General features: G+C 34.8%; 1 protein-coding gene across 5 annotated transcripts in view; it reads left to right on the top strand.

Moving 5' to 3' along the window:
- Positions 1 to 13,154, top strand: part of dnmt3bb.1 (DNA (cytosine-5-)-methyltransferase 3 beta, duplicate b.1) — a 70,933-nt gene extending 57,779 nt beyond the window's left edge. For 3 of the 5 annotated variants that reach the window (XM_056449151.1, XM_056449149.1, XM_056449148.1), the window contains 6 exons: positions 4,874 to 4,964; positions 6,643 to 6,791; positions 6,878 to 6,963; positions 9,501 to 9,570; positions 9,734 to 9,852; positions 11,959 to 13,154. In XM_056449151.1, coding sequence (XP_056305126.1) covers positions 4,874 to 4,964; positions 6,643 to 6,791; positions 6,878 to 6,963; positions 9,501 to 9,570; positions 9,734 to 9,852; positions 11,959 to 12,100 — 657 coding nt within the window. In that variant the 3' untranslated portion in view covers positions 12,101 to 13,154. The remainder of the gene's footprint in view (positions 1 to 4,873; positions 4,965 to 6,642; positions 6,792 to 6,877; positions 6,964 to 9,500; positions 9,571 to 9,733; positions 9,853 to 11,958) is intronic. The other 2 variants (XM_056449150.1, XM_056449152.1) reach the window with 2 other exon arrangements.
- Positions 13,155 to 17,746: the final 4,592 nt, after the last annotated feature.

The raw sequence follows: 17,746 nt of genomic DNA, 5'->3' as shown, positions 1-17,746 counted from the left end.
TTAGCTAGAAGTATGCATTATAGGCTTTATATTATAGAGAAATAACAGATAAACCAAGACTGCAGTTCAGTTAATTTTACTAAAGGATAAACAGCTCTTGTTAATAGTTCAGCATGCTTCCACTTTTGTATTTGACATGAAATGCACATTTACCGGTAGAAATTATGACATCCCTCACTAATCATCATTCTCTCTTCATGTAGCCGTATACAATATGCCTATTACATATGTGTAATACCATAATACACTGTGGTATAGCCTGGATCATTAGTTTTATTAGTTCATTGGACCACCTCATTCAGGCGATCTTGGACCGATTGTTTTGGCGCGGATCTGAGCGCAATTGCTGGATTCACATATGCCAAACGAACCGCACTAATGGGGGAAATGCGCCAAGTTCTGAAACAAAAGTCTAGGTGTGAAAACACCCTTAGTCTCCTTCCAAATAAATTCTGAATGCAGTTTAACTGAATTATCAACGCAAAATTGACCAAAGACATCTAAACAAAATAAAAACAGGGTGTCATGCCACAAGATGTGACCATTTAGAGGACAGAATGCTCAAGAATGCCTGCTTTTCCACTTCATGGTTGCTTATAACAGTTAATGAGGTAGAAAATGCTGTCACTTTGCAGCAAATTTTCATGTTTGTTACAGTTCTCTCACAAAATATGTTGTAGAATCCACTTTTTGCAAATCAATACTAAATGTGTGTAAACCACAAGTGTGAACACACCTTATACATATTATATTAATACATATTTCAAATCAGCAAACAAAATATGACATAAAATGACAGCCGATTCGAATGTAATCACTCGACTGAATGACCATTATCAGTGGTTATCAGCTAATAGATATGGGCCAGTAGGAGCCTTTTGCGCCTACTGGTAGGCTCAGAAGGCTGTTATCATCCATCCACATGGTTAATCAACTATAGATCACATACCGCTGCGGCCGGAAGTTAACGAGAATTATTTATATTATTTATTACATTTCCCATTAAATGTATTTTATGAACGTCCACCCCTATCCCAACCCAACCATCACAGTAATGTAAAAACAGATCTGGATCTGGAGTCTTCTCTATTAGTATAGCTGATTAACCGTGTGGATGGATGATAACAGCCTTCTGAGCCTACCAGTTGGTGCAGAAGGCCTCTACTGGCCCATATCTTATCAGTTGATAACCAATGACAACGCACATTCAATCAAGTGATTCGATGCAGGTAAAAATGTCGAATAAATGTTTTTTTATGGTTAAATCTGAACATTTTAAGACAACCATTGCTTTTAATAGCTACTTTATTGGTAATCAATTGACTTGAAGTTTGGACATGCGCATACCCACACTGTGTTTTTGCACAGCTAAAAATGAAAATGTTCTAAAATGAGCACTTCTTCAACTGTCAGAGCTTTTAAAAACACCTTTTAAAAAACATACACTCAGCGCTTCAGTACACTGCTGTCATTTAAAACCGTGTTTCTCAAGCACGTTCCTGGAGGACCACCAGCTCTGTACATTTTCAATGACTTCCTCACCAAACACACCCCATTCAGATCAACAGCTCATTAGCAGACTCTGTAAGACCTGTAATGAGTTTGACAGACAAAGGAGACATCCAAAACATGCAGTGTTGGTAATCCTCTCGGAACGTGGTTGAGAAACATTGATTTAGCACATCCATTGACAACAACAACAAAAAAATTGCAACCTGAGTGAAAATTTGATTCGTCATTGTTCTGATATATTACATGTTGCACTTTATTCTAGACGACTGTAAACGTGAGACCTTTTGGATTAAAACACTGCTGCTTGACACTACTACATTTGATGTTTCCAATGGTGAAAGATTAATGATTGTTCAGCACTGAGCGACCAGTTTTACTGCTTTTATATGAACCTAGTAAGATTAGGTTAGTAATTCCTTGTTCTTTCAGCTGTTTTATTTGAAAAAAAAAAAATCTTATAGAGAGCGATTGGCGCCAACACATCACAGGCCACACACCTGGCCACGATTATTTATTTAGTATCATGTTGCTTGTTCCAACAACGCTTGATAAGGCTAATGGCCTCACCTGAGTCTGCTCTTTGTCGTCACACCTCCATTTTTCTGTTTGGCTTCCATTATCTCGCATTCAAACACTCAAACACAGAGAGCAGCGAGCTGTCTTAAGCCTTAGTGACTGCACACAAAAGTGCTTTCTCCCTTCCTAAATCCCCTCTCCTCAGTTCATGCATTCACCACCTCACCCTCCCATTCAATCACTCATTCACGCCGCCATTGTTGCTGGCAGGCTGGATTGGGCGGGAGGGCAGAGAGGAGCACATGAAAGGGCTCTTGTTGTGGAAGAAAAGAGGGAAGGGATATATCGGAGGGGGTTTTGGGGCCCAGGGTTGGGTTATTTATGAAACACTGAAAGAATGAGAAGGCCTGAAAAAAGTCCAGCTGCAAACACGCTCTCACCCTGGCACACGCAGATGTGTAAAGACGTACACAGGACATTCCCACAGAAAGACAGGCAGAAGTTGAACATCTGGGATGTCAAATTAAATGCCATCTATGACCTCTATGGCTCAGTGACCGGTAATTACACTGATTTACTCAATTGGACATGTTTAAGAGGTTGCCTTATCAGCTCGCAGAGCCTTCAGTATACATTGCATCCGGAAAATATTTGTAGCTCTTCACTTTCTCCACATTTCTCCACAAGTTTTTTTGATGAAATTGTTGCAAATTTATTAAAAATAAAAAAGCTGAAAAATCACATGTACAGAAGTATTCACAGCCTTTGCCGTGAAGCTCTAAATCAAGCTCAGGTACATTCTGTTTCCACTGATCATTCTTGAGATGTTTCAGCAGCTTAACTGGAGTTCACCTGTGGCCAATTCGGTTGATTGGACATGATTTGAAAAGACATACACCTGTCTATATAAAGTCCCAGGGTTGACAGTGCATGTCAAAGCACAAACCAAGCATGAAGACAAAGAAATTGTCTGTAGACCTCCAAAACATGATTGTCTCGAGGCACAAGGCTGGGGAAGGTTACAGAAAAATTTCTGCTGCTCTGAAAGTTCCAATGAGCACAGTGGCCTCCATCATCCGTAAGTGGAAGATGTTTGGAACCACCAGGACTCTTCCTAGAGCTGGCCGGCCATCTAAGCTGAGTGATCAGGGGAGAAGAACCTTAGTCAGGGAGGTGATCAATAACCTGATGGTCACTCTGTCTGAGCTCCAGCGTTCTGTATGGTAGAGTGGCCAGACAGAAGCCACTCCCTGCCTGGAATTTGCCAAAAGGCATCTGAAGGACTCTTAGACCATAAGAAACTAAACTCTCTGGTCTGCTGAGACTAAAATCTAACTCTTTGGAGTGAATGACAGGCGTTACGTTTGGAGAAAACCAGGCACCATTCACAACCAGGGTAATTCCATCCCTACAGTGAAGCATGGTGGTGGCAGCATCACACTGTGGTGATTTTTTCAGCAGCAGGAATTGGAAGACTAGTCAGGATAGAGGAAAAGATGAATGCAGAAATGTACAGAGACATCCTGAATGAAAACCTGCTTCAGAGTGCTTTTGACCTCAGACTGGGGTGACAGTTCATCTTCCAGCAGGACAATGACTCAAAGCACACCGCCAAAATATCAATGAAGTGGCTTCACAACAACTTTGTGAATGTCTTTGAGTGGTCCAGCCAGAGCCCAGATCCAAATCCTATCAAACATCTCTGGAGAGAGCTGATAATGGCTGTACATCGTTGCTTTCCATCCAACTTGATAGAGGTTGAGAGGTACTGCAAAGAGGAATGGGCAAACATTCCCAAAGACAGGTGTGCCAAGCTTGTGGCATCATATTCAAAAAGACTTGAGGCTGTAATTGCTGCCAAAGGTGCATCAACAGCCATTGAGCGAGCAAAGGCTGTGAATACTTATGTACATGTGATTCTGGAGCTTTTTTATTTTTAATAAATTTGCAACAATTTCAAAAAATCTTTGTTCACATTGTTATTATAGGGTATTGTGTGTAGAATTTTGAGGGAATAAATGAACTTAATCCATTTTGGAATAAGGCTGTAACATAAAGAAATGTAGAAAAAGTGAAGCACTATGAATACTTTCCGGATGCACTGTAATTCTGTTTACGTCAGAATCTGGAATGTTCCTCAGACCTGCTGCAAGGTACAAAGCTAATAAATGATGCAATATGCTTTTAATTAACCGATATACATCACTACAAGTTAAAACTGCATTAACTATAATTCTAGGAGAAAACCTCAAAAGACAAGCCCTGTGTTTTTCAATGTGGAGACTAGCCATGCTAAACAGTATGTGAGATGAGGATAAATTCCAATGCAAAATTCCAAAGCATAATTAGTTTTAAATAGTATGGTGGGAATACATTCACAGAGCGCGTTTAAACTATTTGGATTTGTTGGGATATTATTCTATTAATGTGAATTTAGGACAACTCTTAGTGATCAAGTTTTTGTCTAAAGATAATCAAAGATTTTTACCTTATTGGCAGTGCCTCGTGGGATTGCTTTTTCCCCCTCATTAATGCTGTTAAGTACACAATCTTCAACCTTTAACCTTTTTTCTCCAATTTTATTTCTTTTCTTTTTTTGCAACAAATCAAAGGATTGTAATAGTGTGATTCACCTCTTAAGTGATTGGGGCATATTCACAAGACTATAAAATAGATTATGGGAAAGAAATTCTGGAAACACTTCCAGTTGCTTGAAAAAAAAAAGGGTGTAGAATGTTCCACTCCAATAAAACATTTGGAAAGAATCTAATGGATCTGGGGAGCTGCTGGGGTGAAAGTGCAGTGCAGATGTGCTAACACTAGATGACGCTCTTATGATTTGCAGATTGCTGAATGGGGGCCCTTCGATATGGTGATTGGTGGAAGTCCCTGTAACGACCTTTCAATTGTCAACCCTGCTAGGAAAGGTCTGTACGGTAAGACATTATAGCCTTTAAATCTTGTTATGAAAATCTTTAATTTTCCCACACAAACCCTTGTGGATTTTACCATTTATTATTAATACATTCTGTTTTATGACACATTGATTATTATGGTGTGTGTTTGCAGTCTTGTTAAGTAATGACGTATGGAATACTGTTTCCGGGTTCAAGCCGCTACTCATTTGAATTGAGAAAATATTCGTTTATAGCCACTTTTTAGTCCTATCACATATTAAAGTGAATTTTATATAAAATCATGCTGTACGCAACAGTCTGTGGACTTGCTGCATCACAAAAAACCAAAATTTTCACTTTCTGGTCATCGGCTATTAGGCATGGATATATATATATATATATATATATATATATATATATATATATATATATATATATATATATATATATATATATATATATATATATATATAAATATATGTGTTGCGATCGTGATTTTGGAAAGTATTAGATCGCTTTGTAAACGTTTATTGTTACCATTTGTCGAGTCTCCCCATACAGTTTGAAAGAGCGCTTGGACGCGGAAGCACCCGTGACGTCACAATTAACTGGTGGATTGTAGTGTGTGCAGTCATTTTTATTAACAATATTTTTTTACTATTGCTACTTTTCAAGACTATGCTCTGAACAATACCTCAAATTATGCAGCATGATTAGTGGAGATTTGACACAACTTTTCTAAGTCATAATTTATGTAATATTGGGCAAACTCATAAAACGAGTATTTTGTAAATGTCTTCCAAAATATGACCAATAAATAAATAAATAATAAAATTGAACTAAAGGAATAAGACAATTAAATGCATAAAATCGCATAAAAATGCATAAAATAGGCACTTAGAAAATTTGGATGTATATATGATATTTTTACTATATATTTAAAACATGTTTTATGTATTTGACCATCTATTTTCTATAAATATTTTTTTTTTACACCAACCTATTTGTTATTAATAAGTGCTTCTATTCAGAAGTTGATGAAAAGTGACAGTAAAGAGGTTTACATTGTAACAAAAAACAAATGCTGTTTTTTTTACTTTCTATTCATCACAGAATCATTAACAGTCCTCACATTTTGTCCTATATCAGTTATAGCAATTATTTTCAACAGTAATAAAAATCAATATTTAAAAAAATAATAATATTCAACAATAAGAAGTAAATTAGCATATTATAATGATGAAGATTGTCTTGACACCGAAAACTGGAGTAATGATGCTAACAATTTAGCTTGACCTTTTTTAATAGCAGTTTAATATCTGTTAAAATAAAATAAAAAAATGAAACAAACAATAATTTGTTTTAATTATAAATAATGTTTAATACATAAATTGTAATGCTTTTATACACTATTAAAGTGCTAAAGTAAATTCAGCCTTAACCAAAAACTTTTGCCCCAACTTTTGAATAGAAGTGTATGATACATGTATATTAGTTACATTAAAATAACCCTAGAAACATGAACCATAAGTAGTGAGCATAACCACCAAGAACACCCCAGACATTAGATAGAAATATGCTAACAACCACTCAACATCTTAGAAACCACTCAGAGTACATTATTACATTAATAATACACACATGTTCTTCAGATAATACAAAAATCTGCTAATTTTTTCATCTGCTAAATACGCTAATGATCTGTAATGCTGTTTAGAGGGGACCGGACGGCTGTTCTTTGAGTTTTACCGCCTCTTGAGTGAAGCAAAACCAAAGGAAGGGGAAGACCGGCCTTTCTTCTGGATGTTTGAGAATGTTGTGGCCATGAGCGTCAATGACAAGAGAGACATCTCACGCTTTCTAGAGGTTTGACTTTCTTCATGGTTACTGCTGTTAGAAATTGCTATTGATTTGGGTGATTCTCATTTCAGTATATTTTTGCGCATCTCTAGTGTAATCCAGTGATGATTGACGCCATAGAGGTGTCGGCTGCTCACAGGGCGCGCTATTTCTGGGGCAACCTGCCAGGAATGAAGAGGTATTTGCCATTTGATTTAAATTCACTTCCTTGTGTGTTTATTGTGGGCTGTAAAGGAACACTCCACTTTAAAAAAAACAAGCTCATTTTAGAAGTCCCCTTGAGTTAATCATTTGAGCTTTGCCATTTTTTTAATCAACTCAGCTGATCTCCTTGTCTGCTGGGAGCACTTTTAGCCTAGCTTAGCATAAATCATTGAATCTGATTAGACCATTAGCATCTCACCTAAAAAATTTAAATAAGAGTTTAGATTTTCCTATTTAAAGCTGGACTCTTTTGTAATTAGATTAGGTACCAAGCAGTGTTAGGCACATTACATAGAAAAAGTAATTAGTAACTTAGTAATCACAAATAGGAACTGAGCTAGTAACTTAATTACATCATTGTAAAAGTAACTAATTACCAGGGAAAGTAACTGGAAATATGTCCGAAAAATTATGTTGAAAATCAAAAACTGTCAAAACTGTATGTTGAATGAATTAAATAATATATTATTCTAAAACATTCAACACTATTCTATATTTTATTAATATTTCTGTGGGGCAATATGAAAGATTAAATTAAAAGTTTAGTATTTTATTGTAAATATTATAATTTCTATAGTGGAACAATAAAACATAATACATAGTTTAGAACTCTTAAAGGGTCATGAAACCCCTTGTCTTAGCAGGAAAAGGGTTGTTTTCAGCTGTGTTGAGGTGGGAGTGTTGCATGTGGAAAGAGGGAAGAATTTGCATAGAAAGGAGAATTTCATTGCGTGAATAAAAAAAGTTAATTTGCTCACAAAATGATTAAATAAATAAATAATGCCATGACCATTTGGCTACAAATGTGGATTGTGTTGTATTGTTGCACATAATATTATAGTAATATTATAGCAAACTAATTAGCAACTTTATTCACTTTGACAAAGTTTGTATTCTAAATTTGAAACAGCAGTTTTGACGATATGATAATATCTTACATAGCCATCTGAATAAAGTGAAGTCTTTTTGAGTTTTTAAAGAAGATAACTGGCATATCTGGATTCCACCAATTCCAGATTCAAAAAGCTTGTGGGTAAACAAACAAATTCTCCTCACGTGTTATTAGGTCACAGTAAACCAACAGCTCGCAGTCACTGGGAAAGTAATATTTGTTTGGTGTTGGCACAATTATAAACGGAGCACTGAAGACCTGTGTCTATTAGCAGTGACACATTAACAGGTAAGATGGAAGAGTCAGATGAAAGATCTGATTCATATTAGTGTGCAGTGATTGGAATTGAACCAGTTCTTTCTCATAAATTAATGCGCAGAAACGCTCAAAATGTGATGATGTCACAGTGTACTGGCGGCCATTCATCACTCAGAATTCATGCTTATAGCTAATGGTAATGCTGTTGCTTCGAAATTTCTTTTTAAACCAGAAGAAACAACACAAAAATAACCAATTTTTAATTGATAGTGAAATGTAGGTGTCCTAATGTAGGTGTCCTCCTAATAGTGTTTTTTATCAATGAGCCATATTATGTCAACATCTCAAAAAAGTAGTTTTAAGGTTTCATGACTTTAAGAAATACAATAAAAATACAGTATAAATATTACAGTAGTAATTTCAGTATTATTTTTATATTTATGTCAAAAATAAAAATATTATTAACATCTTTCCACGATTGAAACAGATTCTGTGATTACATAAGATGCAGTACATTTCAGCATGTTTCTTTCAACAAACCTTAAAATGTTCATTCATGTTTTAATCTTGTTATAACGGTAGTAAATTACTTTCTGGTCCACCGTGATAACCGTGAGTTCACACTTTCTCTGACTGGCACTGACGTGGCACTTGACAGCAAGCTGATGATATGGAAATGGGATTGTAATGTACTTCGTCAAAATATACTGACATGATTGACTTGTTTTGCTACTAATGATCATTCCCGCCGGTCAGAACAAGACTAAACTAGTTTTGTTTTGTATTTTAGGCTCTGTCCACCCCTTTGTAAGCTTCAGCTGCGTTTTTTAGCCAATCATTAGCAGTTATGTGGTTGTCCCTCCGCTACATACACACCAATCATCATCAGTTATATGCCCTATTCACACACACGAGAGGCCGACAGAGTCAGATGAAAAGCTCTTCAGTGAGATCTATTGCAAATTATGTATATATTATATAATGCTGCATATTCTTGTAATAATAAGTGTTGTAATGGGGAAACAGTAATTTATTTGATTACTTGTTACTGAAAATGTATTCCATTTGTAACACCAGTTATTTATAACGCCTTTATTCTGATCACTTGTACTAAGACTGACCAGATTTGAAAAGTTGCTATTTTCTAGGTCAATATGACTAGGAACTATATTCTCATTCTGGAGTAATAATCAAGGAACATTGGTGCCGTACCATGGCTGCAGCAGGTGCAATGATACTATGCAGTGCTGTTACCTAGTTACCTAGCTGGGGACTATTTTAAGGAGGAGAATGATATTACACAGCCTCACAATAAAATTGATTCATATCTGTAAGTCTGAAATAAGGGTGTTTTCTTTCAGGCCTCTGTGTGCCTCTGGGATGGATAAATTAGAGCTTCAGGACTGTTTGGAACATGGCCGTGTTGCCAAGGTGACTTACTTTCTATATCTGTCGTAACCTTGAAAGACATCTGTGAATGGCTCTGGTGATAATGTAAACTCATGAGCCTTTTATTGAATTACTTTATTCAATTCTTGACCTCGAGTGGTGTTGTATCAGGCCTAGTATCTTAATTCTAAGTCTCTGTCTTTAGTTCGGGAAGGTACGCACCATCACAACACGCTCCAATTCCATCAAACAAGGCAAAGACCAGCATTTCCCTGTCATGATGAATGGCAAAGAGGATATCCTGTGGTGCACAGAGCTCGAGAGGTGTGTTCGCAACAGCAAATCTCAGTTTAGTATGAAATAAAAATGTGCTTTTTGCATTTATGCTCATTTTGACCAAACAAACATGCCATTTTCAACAAACATTTATTAAATGTGCTGTCATTTTTTAAGTAAAACATTTTCTTTTCTTTATCATTATTTTCAGAACAATTTTTTGTTTTTTTTATACAATATTTAACCTTTTTATTGTACTAAATTGTACTAAGACAAGAAAAGGTGTTGAACAGTTTTAAAGGTTTTGATCCACGTCAAATGTTGACTGCTATATATATTGTTTCATCATTGACATTACATAGTGCGTGTCTGCAGCATGATTTTCAATGTTAGGTCAGGATTATAGTTGACCAGATACCACAATTCAGAACACGTCATTGTTTATTAGTTTAACCAGAATAGAGTGAAAGTTTATCATTTGCATCATATTGCAATATATTGCAATGAAACAAAACGTCGCAATGTCTGAATTTTCCAACATCGTGTAGCCCTAATATATATATATACACACACACACACACACAGACTACTGGTCAAAGGTTTGAGGTCAGTTTTTTTCTTATTAATTTTATTTAATACTTTAAATACAATACTTATTTATTAAATCAATATTACTTATTGTATGTAGTTTCAAATGAAATTATTACTATAGTCATTATTGCTATTACTATTACATTAATAATAATAATAATAACAACAATAATATAAGAATTATTTCTGAAGGATCATGTGAATCTGAAGACTGGAGTAATGAAGCTAAAAATTCATCTTTAAAATCACTGGAGTAAATGATAAATTAAATTATAACCTACTTTTGAACAGTTATTTTATAGTGTAATAACATTTCACAATATTTTTGATAAAATAAATGCAGCCTTGGTGAGCAGGAGAAGCTTATTTTAAAACATTTAAAAATCGCACTGACCCCAAACTTTTGACCCATGGTGTATTTTTCTTTCTTTCTTTCTTTTGCACAAGCCCCCTTTCATTTGCAATCTTAACCAATGCTCAAAACAAACCTTGTTATGTAAAAAAGTAAAATGATCTAATACAGGGTGTCCGCGGTGTCTTAAAAAGTCTTACATTTCAAAAACAAAATTTTAGGCCTTAAAAAGTTTTAAATTCACTGAAATGTTGTGTCGTGGGTCTTAAATCATTTTAAACAGGTTTTAGTTTTCCTATGTGCATGTAAAGCTACCCAATAGGGCCAACACCCATCCAATCACTAACCTTCCATCTCAATAAAAGTTTTAACAACAGTTTATTTATTAACTCCATTTACCAATATAGTTTCATTATCTTTCTTACAATAACATTTGCTTTTAATGGTTTGTTAATATTTTAATTGGGCCCTTAGAAAGAATCCTAAGCGTTTAGCCTTGTGTAAGTCTGAAATTTCATTCATAATTTTCTTAAAATGTCTTAAATTTGACTTGATTAACCCTGCAGAAACCCTGTAATAATTTCTGACCTACAGTCAAGGTCTTGGTTTTGGATGATTTTAATAGTTTTGTCTCAATGAAAAAAAATATATATGTATATTATAACAAAGCAGTCTCTCTTCATTCCCCCTTTTTATTTAGCTCATATTAGGACACATGAGTGTATTTCAGTTTCTACCTTCATGCATAAATTTTTCTTATCAATGCTTTTTTTGGAACAAAAAGCTGAGAAAATCACAAATGATATTCGGTCAAAATGTATATGCTGTGTAATAATCATGTTAGCTTATCAGGGGTGTCCAAACTCGGTCCTGGAGGGCTGCAAGAATGTTTCTAGAAAGCCTAGTAAGAGCTTGATTAGCTAGCCCAGGTGTGTTTGATTGGGGTTGGAACTAAACTTTGCAGGACAGCGGCCCTCCAGGACCATGTTTGGGCACCCCTGGCTTGCATGCTCATTAGCTACTGTTTGTTTTTAGGAGATTGATGTACGATTTCAGAAGATATGTAATAGCGCCCTCTTCTGTGTAGCAGTGAAATTGGCCATTACCTGAAAATTGACGAAGGCAGGGATGTGTTGTTTTAAAAAATGATGTCATTAGTGGTAAAAGGGTTAATTTACTCACGCAAATCTCTCTTTCTTTCGTCTTCCCAGGATTTTTGGCTTTCCTGTCCACTACACAGATGTGTCCAACATGGGCCGTGGCGCCAGACAGAAGTTGCTGGGGCGATCCTGGAGCGTTCCAGTTATCCGACATCTGTTCGCCCCACTGAAGGACTACTTTGCTTGTGAATAGCACATGTAGTCCGCGTTCAGTTAGTCTAAAGTAAAGCAAACACAAAGTACAAGACCAAATGTCCTCAAAAAGGAGCTCTTAGCGATCCACTTATTTTACAAGACCATCTCAGCTTTGGAAAAACAAGCATGAGAAGCTGTGACTGACTTGAGGACGAGGGTAGTGTTGAGCAACAAGCCAAACTCAAGGTAGACACTGTGACGCTTAGAGCGAAAACACAGTTAGCTTTTGTACTAGACATTTTTAAAATGGATGTGCCTGAAAACTCCCAGGGTTCACCTCGACACATGCTGATAGTTTTGATCTTTTATTATCATGAGAAAAACCCCACATATATATATTATTTTAAATCGAACAAAACATTTTAGTTTCTTCCAGAGCAAATCTGGCCAAGCAATGCTGAAATGTGTGATCTTTAAATTGCTCGTTCAAGCATGTGACTCATTTTCACGGTTTCATCGGGGTGAAAGAAATACTTGAAAAATTTATCAATGCAAAGTTACAAACAACAAGCTGTGAGCCCTTAAAGAATGCGTTTTAGAGGATGCATTCAAATAATCGATCGCCCCATTTGTGTTTCATAAAGCCTCCATTCCCTCTGTAACGTTGCACAATAACAGTATAACCAGAAGGTGTTTTCTTTTATATCATTAGCAGAACTTAAGGGCATTAGCCTGTTAAACGTTACAGTTCTTTTCTTAAGTAATTTGTGTCAAGCAATCGTTCAAGATAGAGATCAGTGTACTGTATTTTAACCTTGAAAGTAATGTTTACAAACTTTAACACATTTCAGCAAGTTTTTAAAGCTTTCTTACCATATTTTCTTTGTTTTTTAGATGATGAGGAACTGCTTTAGATGTAAAATGTTAGACGCTGTTGTTTTTATATTCACTGTTGCTGCCAACAATAACAAACGCATTGTATTATTGTAGCACTCTGATTCTGATGCCTTAATGTGTGATGCCTTTTGAAGAGAACAGATACAGCCTGCCATACGGGGGTTGCGAAGAAACGTTCTGCCTTTGTTTGCTGTAAAAAAAAAAGGAAACTGGTTTATTTGTCTGATTGTATGCTTAATGAAAACTACTGTCCAACTCAAAGCTTGAAGTTAAAGTAACTTTAATACTTTTAAGACATGGAACACTTTGGATATCGCATGCAAGTTACACTTATTTGTCCTGTACACATTTTGACGGGCAAAACATGTATGTAAAACTGCACAAAAGAAGTGCTTACTGTCCTTTTATTTTACGTTTTTTTAATTATTGTAGCGTAAACACAATTTTTATATCATAGCCCTAATATTTTGCCTAGTAGATATTACAATTTGATATATATATATATATATATATATATATATATATATATATATATATATATATATATATATATATATATATATATATATAAATAAACAAATAAGGTGTCTTTTTACTTGTTCATGTGGTAACATAACAAACTTGTTCATCTGTACTTGGGAACATTAACAGTGCTTTTATACAGTCGATTTTTATTTTTTTATACTTTCTCTCTTATAGTTTGTTTTGTATATAGTGTATTTGTCTTTTTGGGACTTCTGGTATAAAACACAAAAAGTAACCAAAAAAAAAAAAGTTAGTATCTTGAGGAAAAACAATAAAAACGGACTCCAAAACCATGTTTTTGTAAAAGCTTGTGTTTTGTTTGAAGTGCTCACTTTTGATGAGGTGGTTAGTTTGAATTGGTATAATTTCTGGCAGTTAAAAAAAATTAATTAAATTAAAAAAATAAAGAAATGTAAAAAAAAAAATAACAATAATATATATATATATATATACACAATAATAAAGATCAAGATCAACAAATTCACTTTCATATATATATATATATATATATATAAATATATATATATATATATATATATATATATATATATATATATATATATATATATATATATATATATATGTATATATATATAGTGCTCAGCATAATTGAATACACCCCATTTTAAAAATGAATATTTTTATCCATTTCTCAGTGAATATAGGCAATATTTAGAAATTTAAAAATGATACAATTAAATTCAAGCAAAATATTGCAAAAAAATTACAACCTACAAAATGTCAACAAAATTTTTCAATTGTTTTGCTTCTCTTGATTTTTCCTCTTTTCAAAATTTGTATTTAATATTTTTCTATAACATATAAATTTGGGTGTACTAGTTTTTGGACCGTTATCGGAATTTATTTTGTTAGATAAGCTCCAGATTTGGCTTCAGTACTGACTAATCTAATGTATATGCACCAATATAATATTGTAGAGCTTCCTATTAAAAATATCAATTTAAAAGAGAGATTTGTGATGGGTGTACTTATATATGCTGAGCACTGTATATGTGTTTATCAGACTAAATGAATTGTCATGTGAAATGACCTGTATGACACAGATTTTTTAAAAACCAAGATTAAAATAAAATAATTTAATCAAACATTTTTACTCCTTAAGAGATAGTTCAGAAACAAGAAAATCATGTTTCTTTTGCATGATATTTTGAAAATGCTGGTTGCTCGTCTTCCATGGTAGTCAACTGGTCCCTCAATGGGTCCCAGCAACAAGCGTTTTCTTCTTTTGTGTTTAACAGAAGAAAAAAACTTCTATGTTAAGCTGCTTTGAGGCAATCTACATTGTAAATTATATAATAATAAATAAACATGAACTGAATTAAATCATCGGAGAGTGGGTTAAAGTGAGACACTTTTTACATTTGCTCCCCTGTAAGCGAGCTAAAATTATATATCGGTAAAACTTACACATTTCTCATTAATTCAGAATGTTTTCTAGCAGTGGAATTTATCAGACTGTATTTAGGATAAAGGAAAGTGAAAATATGATTGTTTTATAAAAAGTTTTCTTGTGCCAGCTAGGGTCTGAGTCCTGAGTCTGAATCCTGACAGCTAGCTTGACACATTTCAGAACTAGTCAATTATGGATTGGGGATTGGATTTGTTTTTCTAAACACTTGAAAGTAACTCTGAACAAAAGCAATTACAACAATCTACTTCAAACTATTTGAATTTACATTCTAATGACAGATAGAACCACTTTTAGATTAAAACACAATCTGGGGGTCAGAACACAGGACCCTTAGAGCCAGCTGGTCAGAGAAAATGACAATCAGAACCAGATAGAACAGCTTGGGACTCAGAACACAGGACTAGACCCACCTGGATTAGAACATCAGCCTACTGTCATACTCTACAGCTCCCACTCTTTTCGGTTTACTTGGATTATTCTTAAAAATTGTGCATGAACATTCCAGCCAATCAGAATTAGGGATATATACGTTTACCGTTTGTGTTCAGTTTAGGCTTATGGTTAGGTTTATGCACTTTTACTTGATTGATATCCAACTATTATTCCCGTCTGATTTTGGGAGTAATTTACAGTTATGGCTGGGTTTAGGGGTAGGGATTAAATTTTCCATCAAAAATGATGTTTTAGGATAAACACAGATGTTAATCTAGGATCAGCTCATATTTGGCAAAATCATGACGTGCGTATTTCGTCATCCTCAACTTTCTTAACCATGCCAGTGTATTAAATGCTTGTGTTTTTGTTGCAAAGTTAACTATGACAAAGTCTCCCACAGACAGATCTGTGTTTCTTGGACCACTATATCTCATCCTCAGAGCTCTCTTCGTCAGACACATTATCAACTGAGACATCACTTTTCTCAGAGCTGCTAACTATGATTTCCTTTTGGGTTGCTTTCTTTTTTCGATTTTTCCTTTTATTTGCTATTCTTTTGCTTTTTTCCCTGCTAGTTTTTTTTTGTCTTTCTTTATAGGCCTTTTCAATTGTCACACGGTTTCATTTGGATTGTGTTCTGGGACGACATTTGAGAGTGGTAGCATTTCACGAGGAGATATATATCCAGGTTGGTTGGAAAAACACATGGCACATCCATGAAGACTATGCGCAATGAAAGGATTAGCATCAGTGAGTGAACTATCTGCAGGTGGATCATCTGCAGGGGATAGATCATCCAAATCTTCTGTTGTGGCAGGCTGGAGCTCAGGATTTGGTCAGTCTGACACCATGAATAGTGCAAATGCTTTATCAAGGAACATTTCTCGGTTAAATGGAAAAATTCCAGTGCACCTAAATCCAGAAGTGATGTTGCACGGTGTCACTGTTGATATAAAGGCTTCATTCACAAATCCTACAGTCTGGTAGACTAAATTTAACTTGTGCCTTATCTCACTTTACCCCACGCCACATTTTTTTTAAATTATCTTTTTTTAGCAATTCAGGCTAATTTTCAGCTAGCATCATCACATGGTTTTTTATGCTGATAGTTCATCAACATGTATGATATAAGTTTTTCTACTTGAATCAAGTTGCTTTGGCCCAACAGTTAAGTTGATGGCAAAAAGTTTTACTTTTACATGCAAAAAAATTATTTTTGTGAAAAAAACATGCTTTCCACAGCACCAGGAATTCCTATCCTTCATGGTAGAGGGGAAATGAAAGGCGTTTGAAAACAAAATTTCTACAGAGTGATAAATAAAATCTGTTGCCTAGATACAGGAGGTGTCTCACATTACCTGATGTCTTACATTACCCCGTTCTCTAAATCACAATCACAAATAAATTTTGAATGTAACATTTTTCATTATGTCATGCATTTTATTGATATAAACTCAAGAGTTTTTATGGAGGGGAGAATTGATCAAAAGTGGTCTGACTGCAACCAAGCATTATAAAATCTTTCTGGCTCTCTTTTGGCTTAGTCAGGGCTCACAAAACCTTCACAATAATATAAAACGTTTACAGTGTTACAGTTCACTGCAGTCATTACCATCTGCAGTCAGTCAGTTTATTATTTTATGAGTTGATCACTAATGCAGGGTGAGGTCGATATTATTCAGTGTTTTTGGAGTTTTATCCATTTCTGTTTATGGTTTGCATTTATTCATTCAATTAACAAAAGTGAATGCACAGAGAATAAAGACACCCGCACTCCTTTACTGGACACACACTGCAAATCAGAGTGTGTAAAATTACCTGGTAAGGTAGAAAATTATAGTTTTGTCAAAAATCACCATTTAGTGATGCCTTTTACTACACGTACGACCATAATGAATATTCCGTTTGACAGCCGCTAGGTATCGAATTCCGACTGTTGTCCGAATTTTATGCGCAGTGGAAAGGCGGCTTAAAAAATTGAGTTGTCTCATTTCAGAGGCTTCCAAGGTAAGTCCTTCGCAGTCCACACAAGCCGAAGCGAGCTTTTTGACATGAGACGATCTAGCCTAGAGGACAGATATCTTCACCTAGCAAACATAACAGCAGCTGTTAAGCGGTAATAAAATTTGTAATGATGTTTTTCAAAGTGATTTTAAAAATTATTTAAAGCAATCTGAAGGCAAAACAAGGTTTACAAAAGCTGGAAATATAATTCCTTTCATCCATGTAAAGATAAAAATGTAAACCGTCTATAAAATCACTTTTTTGTAAGACATGTCATATAGCATGTTTTTTATGTGTTCAGATATCCAAGTAAAATAAACCTATTTAAAACTGTAATCCAGGGTATTTTTTTTACGTTTTGACGTTATCCGCGCATAATGAATCTTGGGAATGAATCTCGTGGTCACAAAG

This window comes from Danio aesculapii, chromosome 23 (assembly GCF_903798145.1).
Source record: "Danio aesculapii chromosome 23, fDanAes4.1, whole genome shotgun sequence".
Lineage (NCBI taxonomy): Eukaryota > Metazoa > Chordata > Actinopteri > Cypriniformes > Danionidae > Danio > Danio aesculapii.
The sequence above is the reverse complement of the archived record's forward strand: the minus strand, read 5'-3'. Positions and strand labels throughout refer to the sequence as shown.